This window comes from Anser cygnoides, chromosome 11 (assembly GCF_040182565.1).
Source record: "Anser cygnoides isolate HZ-2024a breed goose chromosome 11, Taihu_goose_T2T_genome, whole genome shotgun sequence".
NCBI lineage: Eukaryota > Metazoa > Chordata > Aves > Anseriformes > Anatidae > Anser > Anser cygnoides.
The window spans coordinates 3,494,898-3,511,202 of record NC_089883.1 but is presented as its reverse complement, the minus strand read 5'-3'; the positions used below and the strand labels follow the sequence as shown (position 1 = coordinate 3,511,202).

At 43.9% G+C, this 16,305-nt stretch overlaps 1 protein-coding gene across 6 annotated transcripts in view; it reads left to right on the top strand.

The window, feature by feature from the left end:
* The window catches only part of LRRK1 (leucine rich repeat kinase 1), a 76,919-nt gene that overhangs the window by 12,290 nt on the left and 48,324 nt on the right, over nt 1-16,305 (top strand). For all 6 annotated transcript variants that reach the window (XM_048076362.2, XM_067003824.1, XM_013181913.3 and 3 more), the window contains 4 exons: nt 7,776-7,939; nt 9,867-10,038; nt 11,434-11,613; nt 12,253-12,401. In XM_048076362.2, coding sequence (XP_047932319.1) covers nt 7,776-7,939; nt 9,867-10,038; nt 11,434-11,613; nt 12,253-12,401 — 665 coding nt within the window. The remainder of the gene's footprint in view (nt 1-7,775; nt 7,940-9,866; nt 10,039-11,433; nt 11,614-12,252; nt 12,402-16,305) is intronic.

Below are 16,305 nucleotides of genomic sequence, written 5' to 3'. Positions count from 1 at the left end.
CAGTTGGACAGGAATGGCCTCGCTAGAGACACCTTTCATGATTTAATAATCCTCTCTTTCCAGCCATACCTGGAAATGGACATGAAGAAAACCCAAAAGCGTGGTCATACTTCTGCACGCTTAATGTATATTTTCCAATTTAAATTTTGGAAAGCAAGAGTGGCATAGCTGGCCTTGCATGCAAAAGCATATTTCTGAATGATTCAAGCTGTAGGATTGGAACCAAATCACTGGAGCCAAAAGACGAAAATAGAAACTTTCACTTAGAGCTGAGTCATTTGTATTTTCAATACCGCAGCCGTGGCTCTGGCCATTTGGAGCTCTCTTCCTTTCCTCAGGCTCTCTCCCTTAGGAGTGGAACAACATGGTGGCATTTCTGTCACTGTGTCACTATTCCCTGTGGTCTTTGCTGATCCTTTGCACCCCAAAGATGTAAGGGAAGGATGCGGGGGTCCCCCTTCACTGCAGGACGCAGCCTGTGCCTGGTCCTTGCAGGAGGTTGGCCTCTACCTCATTCCTCCCCTGCCCAGAAGCTTGTAATGTGTCTACCAGCGATGATGGTGCCTTCACCGTCACGGACCATGAAACGGTCCGTCCACTGAAAAACGTGTTGTGGCCACCGATGCTTCAAGCACTCCTACAGTTAGAAGGGGCTGAACGCGTGCCCGTGAAGCTGGTGAGGCCTGACGCATGTCCTCGGGTGAGAGGGCAGACCCATCGTCCTCAACGATCAAGGCCCGGTTCCTTTCAGCGAATTTCCAGGTTTCCCTACGTTCCCAGCTGGGATTTCTGTGGGGTTTATCGGCCCGGGAGGGGTTGGGTGCAGCCCCAGCAGCGCAGGAGGAGGACGAGGTGCTCGCCGTCACTCACCCTCGAGCTACCTGCGCTTGCCGGTGTGATTCGCCCACTGACCCCCTGGGTTTGTTCTGGTGGTCACACTCCTTGTCGTGGCTTTGTGTAGCCTCTTTTGTACGTCATAAAAATAGAAATAACTATTTCGCTTGAACTTCTTGGGTAAAACAAGTCATTTGCAGAGTCTGGGAAGCATGTGCACAAATGCAGGAGCCTGCTCGGGCCTGGCAGAGCTTTTCGACCCTGTCTCGATGCTGTGACAGGCAGAGGCTTCGTTATCAGTGTTACTGTCCACCAAAGCCTGCCAAGTCTCAGTGTTGTTAGTATTTGAGGCTTTTCTGCCCTCTCTTCCCCTCGTTATCCTGGGTGATGGAGAAATGACTGTATACATGTGGAGCTAAAGCTTTCTGAGCTGTCTGGTTTTCGTAATTCAGTTCTGGAGCCCTGAAAGAGGCAGGAGTCCAGAGCATTTTGCTGTCCAGGACTTAATTTTTTCCTCGCAGATTTGCATTAGCAAATGTTTTTTCCTTGCAGGTTAAGAGTGGTTCTAAATAGAAAATTTCCAGTGGCTCTGGTGGTAATTGGTCAATTTGCATTGCTGTACCTAAAATTGTCAGCGCGTCCTTTCCAAAATCCCGTATGCTTGCTGGAAAACATTTATTGCAGCTAAGCAGTTGGCATGCATTGTACTGGCACGTAAACGATTTTAAAATGATGTTGGATTATGCAATAATGATGAAAAAGATCCCTTTGGTACTAAATTGTTGTCTTCAAAGCATTTTTCTATGCTTCGAGTCTGGCCTTTTATAGGGTTATAAGCTTACTTTTGGGGCCGTGAGCATCGGTTGTGAGCTCTGTCGTGGAGGCAGGTTATATTTGTACTCAATATATCACCTTTTCCACTGGCTTGGCAGGCAGATCGTAGTGTAAAGCCATTCCAGTAATTAGCTTAAATAATGGATGTTTGGGTGAAATCAAACCGCATAAAACGGGAAGAAAAAGTGCACATGGAGGGTTCTCTCATTGTCCTGAGAAGCTGGCAGGTCTCGCTCGTTAAGAAGAGATGTTAATTAGGGTTGGAAGGACACAGCCCAGCTCTGTCGTGTCCCCTGCACAGGGATGCTGGATTTCCCAGATAAACCCCCTTGCCACCCCGCAGTCCGATTCCCCGTAACTTTCCCTCCTTAGTTTCTCACAGGGACCTTTATAAGTGCTCCTCGCTGCTTTTTAATCCTGCTGGCTTCGTTCGATACCAGAATGGATTGGGCCGTACGTATTTTTCCTAGATCTGAAAACAAGACAAAATAGATCACAGGCTTTTTGCTGCGGGACTGGGGGCACGTGGGCAGGCGGGGAACAGCCCCCTTCTGGGGCCAGACCTTGGTCTGTGACTGTGTCTTTTAAGTAAGGAATGAATGAAACCTCCTAACTTAGAGAAAAAAGAAAGGCTATTTTGAAGTGTTAGAGAATTAGAGAAGGAACGCAGAAGGTATCGTTGTTTCATGAACCGTTTTGACTGACTTGGACTGATTTTTAAAAATATATGTATTACTGTATCAAATGGAGGTTTGTTTTTTCTTCCTGACTTGGGATGGGAATACGTTTCAGTATCTCAGAAATTTCCGTAGGATTAAAAACATTTTCATCCCCAATCTCATTGGAAAGCACAATGTAGGACAGATCCATCATCCCTTGAAATCGCTGGAGGCTTCCTGTTGGCTGTTGTTCGCTTTGTTAATCTGGAGTTTTTCAGAGCGATGGGAGATAGATGAGTCTGTTACAGAGACTCTAGCTCTGCGCCTCAGAAATAATAGGGCTTTCCATGAATTTTGCAGAGCAGCCTGCCAAAGCTTTGATAGAGCAGCATTAAAAAACATCCAGCAACTCTTGTGAGTTTTGAAGAGTTTGGGAGGGGTGACTTTAAATAATCAGGACGCTATAGACCTCAGCTCTGGGGCAGCGCTCAGAAGTCAAAATGGCCAAAGATTAAGCTGGTGGAGGTTAGCTGGAGCCATCTGGTGCTGTTGAGGAATTAATGTCTGAGCTCAGCCCGGAAAGGCAGCCTCCCTGCCCACCCCCATCCCCAGATCCTCTCTGAACCAGAGGCTTGGATTTCACCGTAATGGGACATGGAGATGAAAATAACTGTCAAGGCTAAAATGCAGTAGTTAATTCAGACGAAGCAGCAGCCAGCCAGCCAGTGGCCACTTAAGAGCTGCTTGTGCTGAAGCAGAGGTGGATGGCTAACGGTCCAAGGAATTAATAGCTTGACTGAGCATCGCCGAATGGGAGGCTGTGCTACAGCCATCATCTTGATTTGCTTCTCTCTCTGGAAACACCTGCACAAATTATGACAAGGTCAGTAGCAGCTTTAAAGTCTTATTATTGTTGTAAATCTGTTGCGGAGTAAGTTAGCTACCTGCCCTATTTTATCCTGTGTTAAACATCTCATTTATATCTTTCTCTAATAAAAATATCCTAGTCAGTTCCCCAAGCACCTACCTTATCAAAGGGACTAATGCAGCACTTAAAATCTCTGAGAGGCTGTATGTCAAAGACAGGGGTGCAGTGATTTGGGACGTAAAGATAATAATCTGTACGATGTGCTGTTCTGTTATGCAGCTGTTTGCTGATTCACAGCATTGACCTGCAGACCCTCACCTTTTTATTGATAATGGCACGGTATCAGTTTAGAAAATTTATCTTTCTTTCACTTGCTCTAATAACACGGCCTAAGACTGGGTGTAACTGCATATCTCTCTGACATTCTCCTGGTACCCCTTATTATTAATTAGACCTATTTTCATTTTGCTTCTCTCAGCTGGGACCGTGCAGTCTGTTGCATTTTTAAATTGATGCTGCTGTAACCTCTGAATGGCAATAAAATAACACTTTTTTTTATTGATAACCGCTGTTTCCACTGGAATATTTTTAAAATGAAAATTAGTCTTGCCTTTAGCCTTTATTAAAAGCTGTTGCTGAAAAGCCAAACTTAAAAAAACACTTCCAAAGTATTAAACACTGGAAATATTTCCCACTCCTGATTTCAAAGGTAGTTGCTTTGGTGCAGGCTGTTAATTGCTGTGAGAGATAGACGAAGGATATGTTTTTAATGTCGGCAAGTGCCCCCATTTTCCCTTTACAAACAGTGCTTGGTTTGCTTACAGTCAGTAGCAGAAAGCCAGCAAAGCGGCTGTGGATCTGTGGAGAAACTAAACAAAGAAGATGCAGAGACAGGGACTGAATATTAGGGAGTAAAGCCCGTGGCCGCCTTTGCATGGAAATTCAAATATGTTAGAGAATGACCCCACACCATTCCTCCTCAGTCCAAATAGGCTTCATTTATCTGCTTCCCTGCCGCAGCCTCAGAGGTAAGGGGCATGGATCTGGGGCAGTGGACCCAGGAACTCTGTCCTGGACCTGTGTGATAAAGCAAAAACCAAGGGAAATCACAGTGGGTGTGTAAGAGCTTCTGGAGTTTCTAGCAGCCTTTTATTACAGGAGTACCCAAGAAGTATATCTTAACAATACTGTAACTTGCTGTGCCATATGCATTGTCAAATATTAATGTAGACCCTGCTGAGCAAAGTGCAGAAGCTGGTTCCTGAGTCTGTGTAATCCAAGAATTAAAAGCACTTTAGGACATCCAGGTGTAAATGCTCAGCACATGGTGGAATCAAGTCTGAAAACAGAGTTTCAGCATCATTCAGTGTCACTTACTGCTCTCGTACCGTGTTGCTCAAGGCTATATGGATTTGAGGAGACCCTATTATGACAGCCACAAAGCGTTCAGGTAAAAAACATGAGATTTGTAGGGTTAAAGACATAGGCAGAATTTCTTGGGACTTCAGCCCAGATTTTTTGCTAAAAATGGCTGATGCATGTATTGGCAAAATTTTATTCCCAGCCTACATGAATGCAGTACTGATGATGGTTCAGTCATGCATCTTTTAGAAATAAACCAGTCTTTAGTCAGTAGAATTTACTTCTCTTTCTTTTTCCTACTGGCAAGTATAAACTAAGCTCATAAAATATGCTGCTTCTTATTTTCCATTCGTATACTAGAAGTCAGTATATCATTTCTAAAGTCACCAGAAAGCCCTCTGTGAATTGGGTAATTTGCTTCACGCGATGCTTAGCTTTGCGATGGGTGGCTTGGTGTTTTCTGGGAACCGTAGAGCGGATGGCCCACCTTGTCTCGCTTAATGTTTGAAATCTCAACTTCACTTTGACAGAATCATGTGGGTACAGCTGTTGGTTGAGGGCACACTCTGTGACTCATCGGTTTTGTTCTTTTCAGGCTTGAAATTAGTTCAATTGCAAGATCTTTTTTAGGGTGAAGATCGTTGACATCTTTTTTTTCCCAGGTCTTCTTAGGCAGGAGGTCAATTTACTCTGCAAAATACAAACACAGAAAGAAGTTTTGATGACAGCTATATGAGAAACTTGAACGACGAGCAGCACTGTCTTTCTGCCAAGAATGTTTAAATACAAATATATCAGTTTCAAACAGTAGAATTGCCCAGATTACTTACATTCAATGAGGCTTTTATTGACTTCTACTTGATGGATGTTCAGACGTAGCCTCACTAGTATGTTTTTGTTAGATCGATAGAAAAATCTTATTTGCTTAAGACAGGGCTAAAACTTCATTTAGGGACTAAAATTACTATCTTGAGGACTTTGCCAGCTAACTCTGGGAGCATATGGGCTCCGTGAAGCCAGCCATCTGAGACCTTCCAGTGCCAGAGTGCCCACCAGTCCGTGACGGGTGATGGCCAGCCCATGTTCTCCTACCAGTGGTGATGTTAGCTGTGGTTATAGCTCCACCATTACGCTGCAAGGGATTTAAGAAGTTTTGCGGGGGCCAAAAATGCATGAGGAAGCATGACACATTAGTCAAATACGTTCGTGAAGTAGTCACTGGGTAAAACACAGAAGCTGTCTTGGGGTTGGGGTCTAGCTTGCTGAGTTCCTCCTTCCCTCGGTTACAATAGAACTGTTGTCTCGTTTCTTTAGCTTCCTTGTAGTGGCCCTGGTAATACACACTTGCTCATGAATTACTTAGCGGTGGGCCCATCTGAAAGAGGGGGTCAGAATGAGGAAAAGCGAGCTCGAGATGTAGTTAATTTGGGGTTGGAAGATCTGTGTTGCAGCTAGAAAAATCGTGGTCCTCGTGCGCGCTGGCCCAGTGGATTTGCTCGTCCCCACTGCACGGCGGGGCCGTTCCGGCAGGAGAGGTGGAAAAGGCTTCCCCAAAAAGAGATCTGGTGAGCAGGGCGTGGAGGTGCCTGGAGGCCTGCCTAGTAGATGAGGAAGTGACACTGGGGTCTCCCGGACCCTAAAGAAGTCTCTGACCATGAGACACTCGTACCTCCACCTTCCCTGGCCATGGTTTAAACAGAGAGGTGGCCCTGCTCATTGCTTTGTTGGAAAGGATGCGCCTGTGCACTAGGAATTGGCTCTAGCTCTGGATCGTGAGCGATAGCCCCCCAAATTAGGATCCAGGCCGAAAGGAAATAAAACCGGCCCCTTCTTTCAGCATTTATTTATAGGAACTTGCTTAAAATCCCTGTGTTCTGTCAGCCCCGATCTGCAGGGCTTCCTGCTCAGCTCTCCAGCTGGTTTGGATCTCCGATCTGAGGCATTCTTTCCTCCAAGGGGAATTCCAGAGCTTCTCTGTAGGTTCGGGATTTCATCACAGGGCACCGAGCACGGGGGAGGCTGCGTGTTGCAGTAACTGCAGTCTTCGCTTCCATCTGCGCTAGGCCAGTACTGAACCGTTTACACTGGGGAATTATTTTGCTTTAAAGTTCTCTCTTCTATCCCCCTTTAAACAGTTACCTGCCTAGGAATCATTTTCATTTCCTACCTGTGTTGTCTATGAAAAAGAGAATTAAAATAAGCAGTATTCTTACAGGTCCATTACAGGTGGCTGGTCTGCTCTGAAATACCAGAGCAAATGCTGGATTTTTTATTTTTTGTCCGTGTACCCCCTAAAACTACAGAATTATGAGGCATCTGTACGTATTACATGAACTCTGAGATGCTGTTGATTGTGCAGTAATTTAATATCACATTCATCTGCCTTCGTTTCTGTTGTTTGTCCTTCACACGTTCTGCATCATCTGAGAAAGGTTATCGATGCGGGCACGTTTTTAATGGCACAAATCTCTGGAGCTGTCTCCAGTGTCTGAGTGATTCGAGCTTCATTTAAATAATTGATGAGAAGCGTTAGTCAGAATGTATGGATGATTTCAGACTGCATTATTCAAAGATATTTACCGACGGTTATAGATTGGTCCAAATTTACTTCTTTCCCCAGACTGCATTAAACTAGCCCCTGAATGACATGTGTGTCTATTTAAAATATATATATATATTATTTAAAAAAAATCCTTGTTTGCTTGTGAAAACCTGTGGGCTTTAAGGACTTTAACCAAATGCAAATAAGCAATTTTTTCCCCAATTTCCTGTAGCCAGGGGCTGAGTGTGGCAGGTTGCAGCAGAGCATATCTGTCTGTGTCCGTGTGAGCTTTCTTCACACCTTCCTTTGGAAACCACCTCTGGGAACAACTGGGGAACTTGCTGTCCCTTTCAGTTTCATGTCCCTGCTGGAAAGTATTTTATTATCACTTTCTTATATCTATTATATCTTATGTATCTTATATCTTATGTATCTTATATCTTATGTATCTTATATCTTATGTATCTTATATCTTATGTATCTTATATCTTATATATCTTTCTTATATATATTTAGCATTGACATTTTTTCCTCTTTTTTCTTTAATCATATGCAGTAAATATTTCACTGTTAATAACTCACCACTTCGTGTTGCCAGGGTGCATTGATGTTGCAGCTGTACTTGAGTAATAAAGAGGGACTTCTTCCTGACACCTGTTTTCTATTTTTGCTGCAGGAACTGTGGACATGGGTGGCAAGCAGTCCACAGTCGGCGAAGTCTCCATAATTCAGACACCCGTTACAGAAAGCATTCAGGCTGCTTACAAAGCTGGAGACACCACTAAAGCCCAAGAGTTGATTAAATTGTCATGTGAGGAGACGGCACTGCAAGTGGAAAAGGTAGGATTAGATTACTGCTCTTTCTCAAATGTTTTTGGGAAAGAAACCTTCAAATACTGAGCTGCTGTCTTCCACTACTCCTCGTGCAGACAATCCGTTCAGTTGTGTGTGTTACAGTGGTGCTGCAGGGCCCCAGACATGTCTGGTTGTGTGGGGCACTTCAGGAATGTGCTCAGGGACATTTGCACTTGAAAACAATGATCAGAAAGATGAGACAGACCACAGGGAAAAGTGTACATGGGAACAGGATCAAGGACAGGAACCACAGGGGAGAAATCCTGTCGTCACTGAAGTGGTGGTAAACCCCCTGCTGGCTTTGCTGGGGTCGGTATTGCACACCAGACTGCCAGTTCGTTGGGGTATGTGTGGGTGTGTTGGCTTTGTCAGATGCTTAGAGTCCTGGGCTCTTCTGCCTGCTCTCCAAATGCAAGCCAGCTCTGATTCAAGAGCTGTGTTGAGCCACCTGAGCATGGTACTGACCTCCAGCTAGCAGGCCCTGCATTGCAAGTTGTATATGTATGACTTGATCTAAAAGGGTATACTGCACCTCAGGTTGTTGGGCTAGTGGTTAAGTGCAGGCACAACCCCTGCGATGTTAACGAGGGCTGAAAGTTGCTTTAGAGTGGAGCTCAGTCCTGCATTCACTAAGTACACGCAAAACAAAAACCTTAAAATCTCCTCTTCTCAGTGTGGCAGATTGATATAACAGCTCATGATGGCTTAGGAGGATGGTTACTGAAGGGATTTATCTGCCAAAAGCCGAAACATGTATAAACAGTATTTTTAAAGTTTTGATTGTGCTGAAGTTTTACTCCGTCTCCTGTAATCAGCAAAAGTTGTATTGAAAGTAGAAACACCGTGCACGATTCGTAGCTGATATAAAGAGACACATTATTCTAACTGTGCTCCTGGCCCTGTCTTCATTACATGTGTGTGCAGTACTCTTCATAGCACACATCTGCCTGAAGGTGAAGGTCTATGACAGTGTTTTAGAATTCATGTATGTTTTTAGATGAGAGAAAGTGTCACGGTCTCTGTTGAATCAGCCAGAATTACCTCTTTTTTTTTTTTTTTTTTCCCCAAACACCACATTACTCTCTTTCACCCTAACCTCCTTGCCTGAGCCTTTGTACCATGCGGAAGATCCCCTCTGAGTAAATGCAGCTTGTGTAGAGCCAGAGCAGGTCTGGGTAATGTCACAGAGTGAGCAAAAGACACAGCACCGCTGGCAGATGCATCAGCTTAGAGAGCAGTTACTTGGGTGGTCCCTGACGCTCTCCTCTCGAGGCTATGCAAGGAGGGGTGCTGGTGCTGTGCTCTCTGAAAGAGAGAAATGCATCTTTCCCCATCAAAAGGAAACAGTTTATAGACCTAGAAAAAAACTTATTTCCGAGTCAGTTCAAAGATGGTTGAGGGACCACTGGGAAGATGTTGCTGCTTGCGTTTGGAGCCGTACCTTTGTGCCAGCTTCTGCACTGCTGTGTCTTCAGAGCCCTTGTTTTGAGCCAGCTCTTAGGACACACTTACCTTAGCGTGTTGGGAGAGTACCCGAGCGTGAAGTCCAGTCAGCCGTCTCCAAAACATGAAATACTACACCTCTTAGCAGAGCACAAAAATGCTGTTTCTGTTGGTCTGCGAAAAATTGTTTTACGGTCATCGCTCAGTGCCTTGGGCACTTCTGCAGTAAAGTCATACAAAAAACTATTAAGCAAAACCAACAAATTAATCTAATTACTTAATATATCAACAACATAATGGCTACTAGTGTTCATGACGTTCTCAATTAACCGCTGTGACAGTTTGTAGGCATTTGCATGAGCAGAAATAAATACATGACTCTGGAAATGCCATCTTTCTCTGTTTGCTCCCTTTATGCAGAGGCAAAGAAAAATCTGAGAGTTTGTTTTGCTTGTGTTTTCTTCACCAGTGTCAGCTTTTAGGTATTGCAGCAGCGTATGGAGACCTGCAGGCGGTGAGGTATTTACTGAAGGAAGCATTAGTGGTGTTACCAACAGAACCTAATGATGACAATGCTGCTGTGGTGGCTGCATATTTTGGACATAAGGATGTTGTGAAAGAACTGCTGGATTCCCTGCGTGGTAAGCCTATTGGGTTGCCTCTACCTTTCACCAGGCTTTTCAGTAGCTGTTCGATATAGCTTCAAGCAGGCTTTTTTTTTTCTTTTCTTTTTTTTTTTTTAAATTTTTTCACTTCCCTTAAAAGGGGAGGGAACTCAATCATGGGAAAGTGCACAGAGGGATTTAATCTCCTCTGTGTTTTCAGAAAAATTCCCCCATGGGAGGAAAAGTACATGAATAAAAATATTCCATGTTTGCAGTTCAGAAGCAGAGGAAGATGCCATTTAGACGATTCATTCCCATCAGCCCTCACAACTGGATAATGTCCCAGATCCCACGGAGAAATCAGGGGATTTTCAGGAAGCAGCATCATCGCACTCTGCTGATTCTGCAGACACAGTTTTGCTGGGAGTAAGAGTGCAACATGACTGCCTGGCGAGTAACAGCTTGGGTGCACAGCTGGCAGCATGTTCTGTGCTCTCCTGTTGGCATTTCCATTTGACTTGCAGGGGAATTCCTTACCTTGAATTATCATTATATTTTATTTACATTTTATTTTTAAACTTTACTTTTAAACTTTCAAGTCTGAGGGATGTGACTAAACCTAGTATCTCCTTCAGCTAGAAAGGAGGCTGACAAGGATGTGTGTATAACCCAGCAGCAAAAGTTAAATTATATTAATATAATAATAGTCTCAGTAATAAAAAGTGAGTTAAGTATTTGCTGGAAACTTAAATCAGTTTCAAACTGACCAAATTCCCTTAAGCCTTTGCTTTGGGGGATTGTATTTATAGGTGCTCTGTAAAAACTGCAACTTCCAGAAGTTCTTATGCAGGACTTTCCATCTGTGAAATTACATATAAACCAATCACAGGGCTTGGGAATAAATTGCATGTGTATCCTGTGCCGGGAGGACTTCCTTGGCTAACGCACTGCAGTGATTCTCCCTGGCTCAGTGTGAACTCGTGTTACAGCTGTGGCCCAGCTTGGGTGTTTGGATCCACTGTTAATTGAATCAAGTCCCTTGTCTCTGGATGCACAGCGCTGGTCAACCCTTGCAACCTCTGCCTGGGAATAGATGCTTGATTTCTCTACTGGCACCCTAGGAGACATCCTGGAAACCTTCCACTGTTGCCAGTTTATATGTGATTAGACCAGGGCCAGCCAAAAAAGTTTGCCCATTAGCTGGGTAGGTAATGAACGGTTAAGCAAAGCAGGTAGCTTTCTGCTCAGCTGCAAAGTCTGTGCCTGACCCATCTAGGGCTCCTCTCTAACACTTGCACTCTTGCAGTTTAGTCTGCTTCCTTGTCATCAGGGGCTTCATCTTATACCCTTTCCATAGCTGCTATTTATGGATGACTCTCGCACATCACAGTCCCGTGGCATCAACCGTCGAATACCCTATCTTTTTGGTAGGTCCCAGGACTTGCCAACAACTCCTGAACTGGATGCTGGCCATCGCCTGCCAGCAGGGACACTTGGACATAGTGAAACTCCTAATTCGTGCATACAGTGCTGACCCAGAGAGCTGCGCAGTCAGGAGGAATGAGTTTCCAGTTCTTATACGGTTGCCCCTCTACGCTGCTATAAAGGCAGGTATGTATTTGCATGCTTTGAAGCCTTGTCCTTGTTCTGCAATATCTTTCAAAGAATGGGCTGAGTTGTTCCATTCTGGGAATGTGTTAGTGTGGGCTGGCTTCCTGAGATTGTTCTGGATTTCCAGTGAGATAAATTAAGACAGAATTGGCTCTGAATATTTTGTCTTAGCCAAATTTTAGTCAAGACCTTCCAAAGTCAGGTTACTGTAAATGCTGAGAGGCTGAACTTTCCTCTTTAATTTTAAACTCCTAGGGAAAAGGCCCTCCAAAAATAGAAACTGTGCAAGTAAAAGCATTATTGTTATGGACACTATGGCACACAGCTTGATTTAGGCTAAATAATTTACACTTCAAAGCACAGCTGTATGTATGGTTTAATAAGCTGGGGTGAGGGGGGGAAGAGAGAGAAAAAGAAGTGGAGCTTGGGCCAGTGCTTTTACAGAGTGTCTTTGCTGTCTCGGTTTGACTAAACTAAATCCTACCACTGGAAGAAACAGTCTTTACATGATTCAGTTCCCTTTTTGCACACCCCCATGATTTTTTTCAGAAGTGGTTATTTCCCAGGATTTCTGTTCAGGTCCTTGTTGATTCACTTACATGAGAAGAAGAGAACAGACAATCTGCCTTTTCTCTAAAGGGAATGAAGATGTAGCTGTGTTCTTATTACGGAATGGAGCCTTCTTTTGTTCCTACATCCTGATGGACAGTCCTGAATCCAGCAAACACCTTCTGAGGAAGTATTTCATTGAGACAAGTCCTTTACCAGGCAGTGCTCCAACAAAAACAGTAAGTAGCCATTTATCTGTCTGAAGAGATGTTCTTTGAAAGGAACATCATGTTAATAATTCATATTTGTCTGCGTACCATGTGGCTGGTGATTCTTCTCAGCTAAGATCCTCGTGGTTCGCTACCCATTTAGAAAACAAGCTGTGAAAGTGCTTTCATGCCAGTGCTGAACTGCAAGGTGTAAAACATTAGGCATTTAAACGGTGTCATCGTGCAAGGTGCTATGCATGATACCTTCCACTTGGCCATTTTAACATCGGCATGCGAACCAGGCTTATGCTGTGGAAAGGAATTGTTGGCTTTTGCTCAGTCTTACAGAGAAAAAGTATGAACATGGGCTTCCTCTGTGACCCCTGGCAAATCTCTTCATTTAGGCTTCTGTAGCACATCCTGGTTGCAAGATAACACCCCAAGCCCTGTGCTGGCCAGGAGAGTTAGAGCACAGAGCTGAACATATAAACCCTTCTCTTCCCCTGGGTCTGTTAGCTCAGATACAGCACGTACAAATGGGCTCATGTGGCTTTTGGCTAACTGGAGCATAGGTAGAGCAAGCTCACATCTGTTCGAGAAATGTTCCTCCCAGCCTCAAACCCTCATCAGCAAAAGATGGCTGGTAACCTTTACTGTCACACTCCGTAAGGACATCTCTGGCTTTCTGGAGCATCACCGTGAGTGTCATGTGTGATCAGACCACATCAGTTTAACTACAATTGTCCCACCTTGTCCCACCAAAAAAACTTGAAAGGGTTTTTGGTGGGAGGCCAACAGAAAGCAATTAAAGCCTTTTTAAGTTGACAAGAGCTTGTTCACTACTTAGTCATTGATAGCATTTTGACAAATTTGTAAATCTGTTTGCATCTGTTTCTTCCACTGTGAAACATGGAGATTTAAATTCCTTGTATCTCACAGCTGTTGGAAGTCTTAATACATGGTAACGATGCGTTGAGATCCACAGACGAGTGGCATTGTTTTCATGTGGGGTTTTACTACATTTCATGACTATCCTGTATCTTTGTGTAACAAGGCTATATTCTTCATTCTCTTAACCTGTTATCCAAGTCTCCTTTATTCAGAACTGAAAAACATCTCACAGCCCATGCTGTTACTGCTTTGTAGGGCAGCATGTAGTAGTTTGTAGTATTTGTATAACTATCCAACAATTTAGTTATCAGGCATCTTATCAGGCAGGTTGAATAGGAGCATCAGAGCCCGGAATTTTCAATAGTTACAGTTTTCATTGGGTCATAAAAATTGCGTGGTGAAAAATGTTAAGGGAAAATTTTTGATCAAGGCTCCGACTGCATGAATCCCATTGCCAGTTGAGTATCTGTTTGCTCAGCTTGCAACATTGTGGGGTGTTGATTCTGCTTTGGTGTTAAGTAAAAATAAGCAGAGGGGGTCTCAGAGCATTCTGAGCTTCTCCATTCTCTGTTTTCCTGCCAACATCCTGTCTCACTGGATTCCAGACAATATTGCGAATGGTAGGAACTGCAGTCCACATATGTGAGCTTGACTTCATTAGGTTCAATCATAAGATTTAGAGCCCTCTCTATGCCATTCTTTGTTTCATTGAAAGGTGAACAAAAGGAAACTAAAATATTCCTGAATAACAGTTGATAAAACTCCATGCCTGTTTAGAAGGGGAAAAAAATCCAACTAACTGGATAATTCAGCTTGAATAAACTTTGGAATAAATGTCTGAATCACAGGGAAGAAGTCTGTTTTCCATGTGAACTTGCTGGCAATTTTTAACTTAGCTGCTGTAAAAAATGACTCAGCCTTGCTCTTGTCACACCCTGAGCAAAGAAGAGAGAAGTCTTAAAACATCAGCTAATTGCCAGAGGAGCCTGGTTTAAAAAGAAGAAAAAGAAAAAAGAATACAAAAAACACTCGGAAACTTGACCTTGATTCGTCTATTGGCTGTTTATTTTTATTATGTTGCATATTCAAGGTTTTCTCTTTGAATTAATTTTGGCAGCCTGGGCCAAATTCAGGAAGATTTGTCCTAGTTTGTCTGCCGAGCTCAGGTCTCTGGGAAGTGACAGTCACACACCTTTATAATTTTTTAAAACAAGGCTTCGTGGCAGCTGCAAACAAGCTTCCTCAGTGCTTTCTTCATAACCGATAAAGTTTGTGAACGTCAGTCTTTCTGAGTAAGCGCTGTGATGTATTTTTCACTGTTAGGAAGCAGAAGAGGATTGTGCAGAGGCGGCGATGCGTCTGGCAGCCAGCTAGATGTCAGAAGTTCTCCTCTTGGGCAGAGCAGGCCAAGTAGGGATCATTTCAGAACGAGCCCAGAATTTCAGAAGGACTCGTCCCATCTGTGCTATCTCTGAGTGAAAACACTGCTCAGTTGACCTCCAGTTGATTTCACAGCAGCGAACACTACCAACTATGCATAAAATGCGGTTGGAGAGCCCAGGTTGGCTGCCGTGCCTTCCAGGCTGCTGTTGCGGTGTGTACAGTGCTGCCCTTCCTGAGGCAAGAGGAGTTACATCTCATTTTTCTAATACCTGTTTCTCCTTTTTTTTCTTCTTCTTTTTTTTTTTTTTTTCTGGTGTATATTTAACCCTATACCAAACCACTATCTTTTTAAACAGAGGAAGTGCTCCATTTTTACAGGAACAGGTAGCAAATGCCCAAAGTACCCCCTGCGGTAAGATGGCTAGGCACAGATTCCAGACTTTGATAGGTGCGTCGTAAGCACGGAAATATTTAACTTTCCAGTGTGTGCAGCATTAGATTTGTGTGTGTGTGTGTTCCATCATGGACTGGAAAAGAGATTAAACTGCTGCATTTTCCCAGGAAGTGCTTTGCTAGGATTTTTTGCATACAAATGTTATGTATATGTGTGTGAACCTCCTCTGATTTCTCTATCCACTGCCTGGCTAATCTCAGTTACATCACTGAACAGTCATAAATTCAAGTTAATACTTTCTTTGTATTTGGAGTTCGTTGTCTGCCCCAAAACAGTGGGGATTTCTTGCTCCTGCACAATTTCTAGTCCCTTACCTTCCTTCTAGTCCCTACGTCAATGCAGCCCTTGCTCAGAGGCTTAGCTGGCCCTCCAGTCTGCAGCACTCGGGCAGAAGAGACACTGTCACACCCCGGCTCCAGAGCAGGAGGAGGAAGAGGAGGGCTGAGCACAAGGCGCTTATTGCTCAGATTTGAAAAGCTGCCCAGGAGATGCAGACACCTACCCTGCGGCGTGTTGGATTTCACCGTCTTGTCTGTGGTTTTAGAAGTCACTATCTGAACTCTGCAGTTATCTTTCTATCGCATTAAATACCCCGAGGCCAGGGCTCTGCATTTTTGAGGTAAATGATATGTGATAATCTAAATAAAAGTTGAGATGAGTATCAGTCTGAAATGAGAAGCAGCAGAGGCTCGTGGTCCTGTCTGAACCTGCTAAAAGCTGGCTATATATCTTAGTATTAGTTGGTCTGCTCAAGGGCAAGTTCTTTTTTGTTCTGAAATAACAGCCTGGGCCTGCTGTAGGGAGCATCCTTTTGAAACAGCAGGAATGGGGGGAGAGAATAAATGCCAACAGTTTTTTTTTTCTGATTTATTTTCTTGCAGCTTTGCTGGGAATAGTTTAAGCAAGAAAACGGGAAATTTGGGAGTTTGGGTGTGTAGTACATTTTTCCTCCTTGCTCCCCTAGGAGAAGGGGCAATGTTCTTATTATATGGACTGGCAAGCAGAGCCTGGGTAACTTGAGCCAGTGACTGGTGTCGCACAGGAAATTTGAGGCTCGGGAGTCTGAATTCAGGAACTCAACACAAAGAGTCTGCTTTCTCCTGTGAGGTGGAAACCAAATGAGCAAGCCAGCTCAAGGCCTTTGTTCCAATTACTGCCAGAATTTTGAAGCCCTACGTGGATATATGCACCCTGTGTTGACTGAAG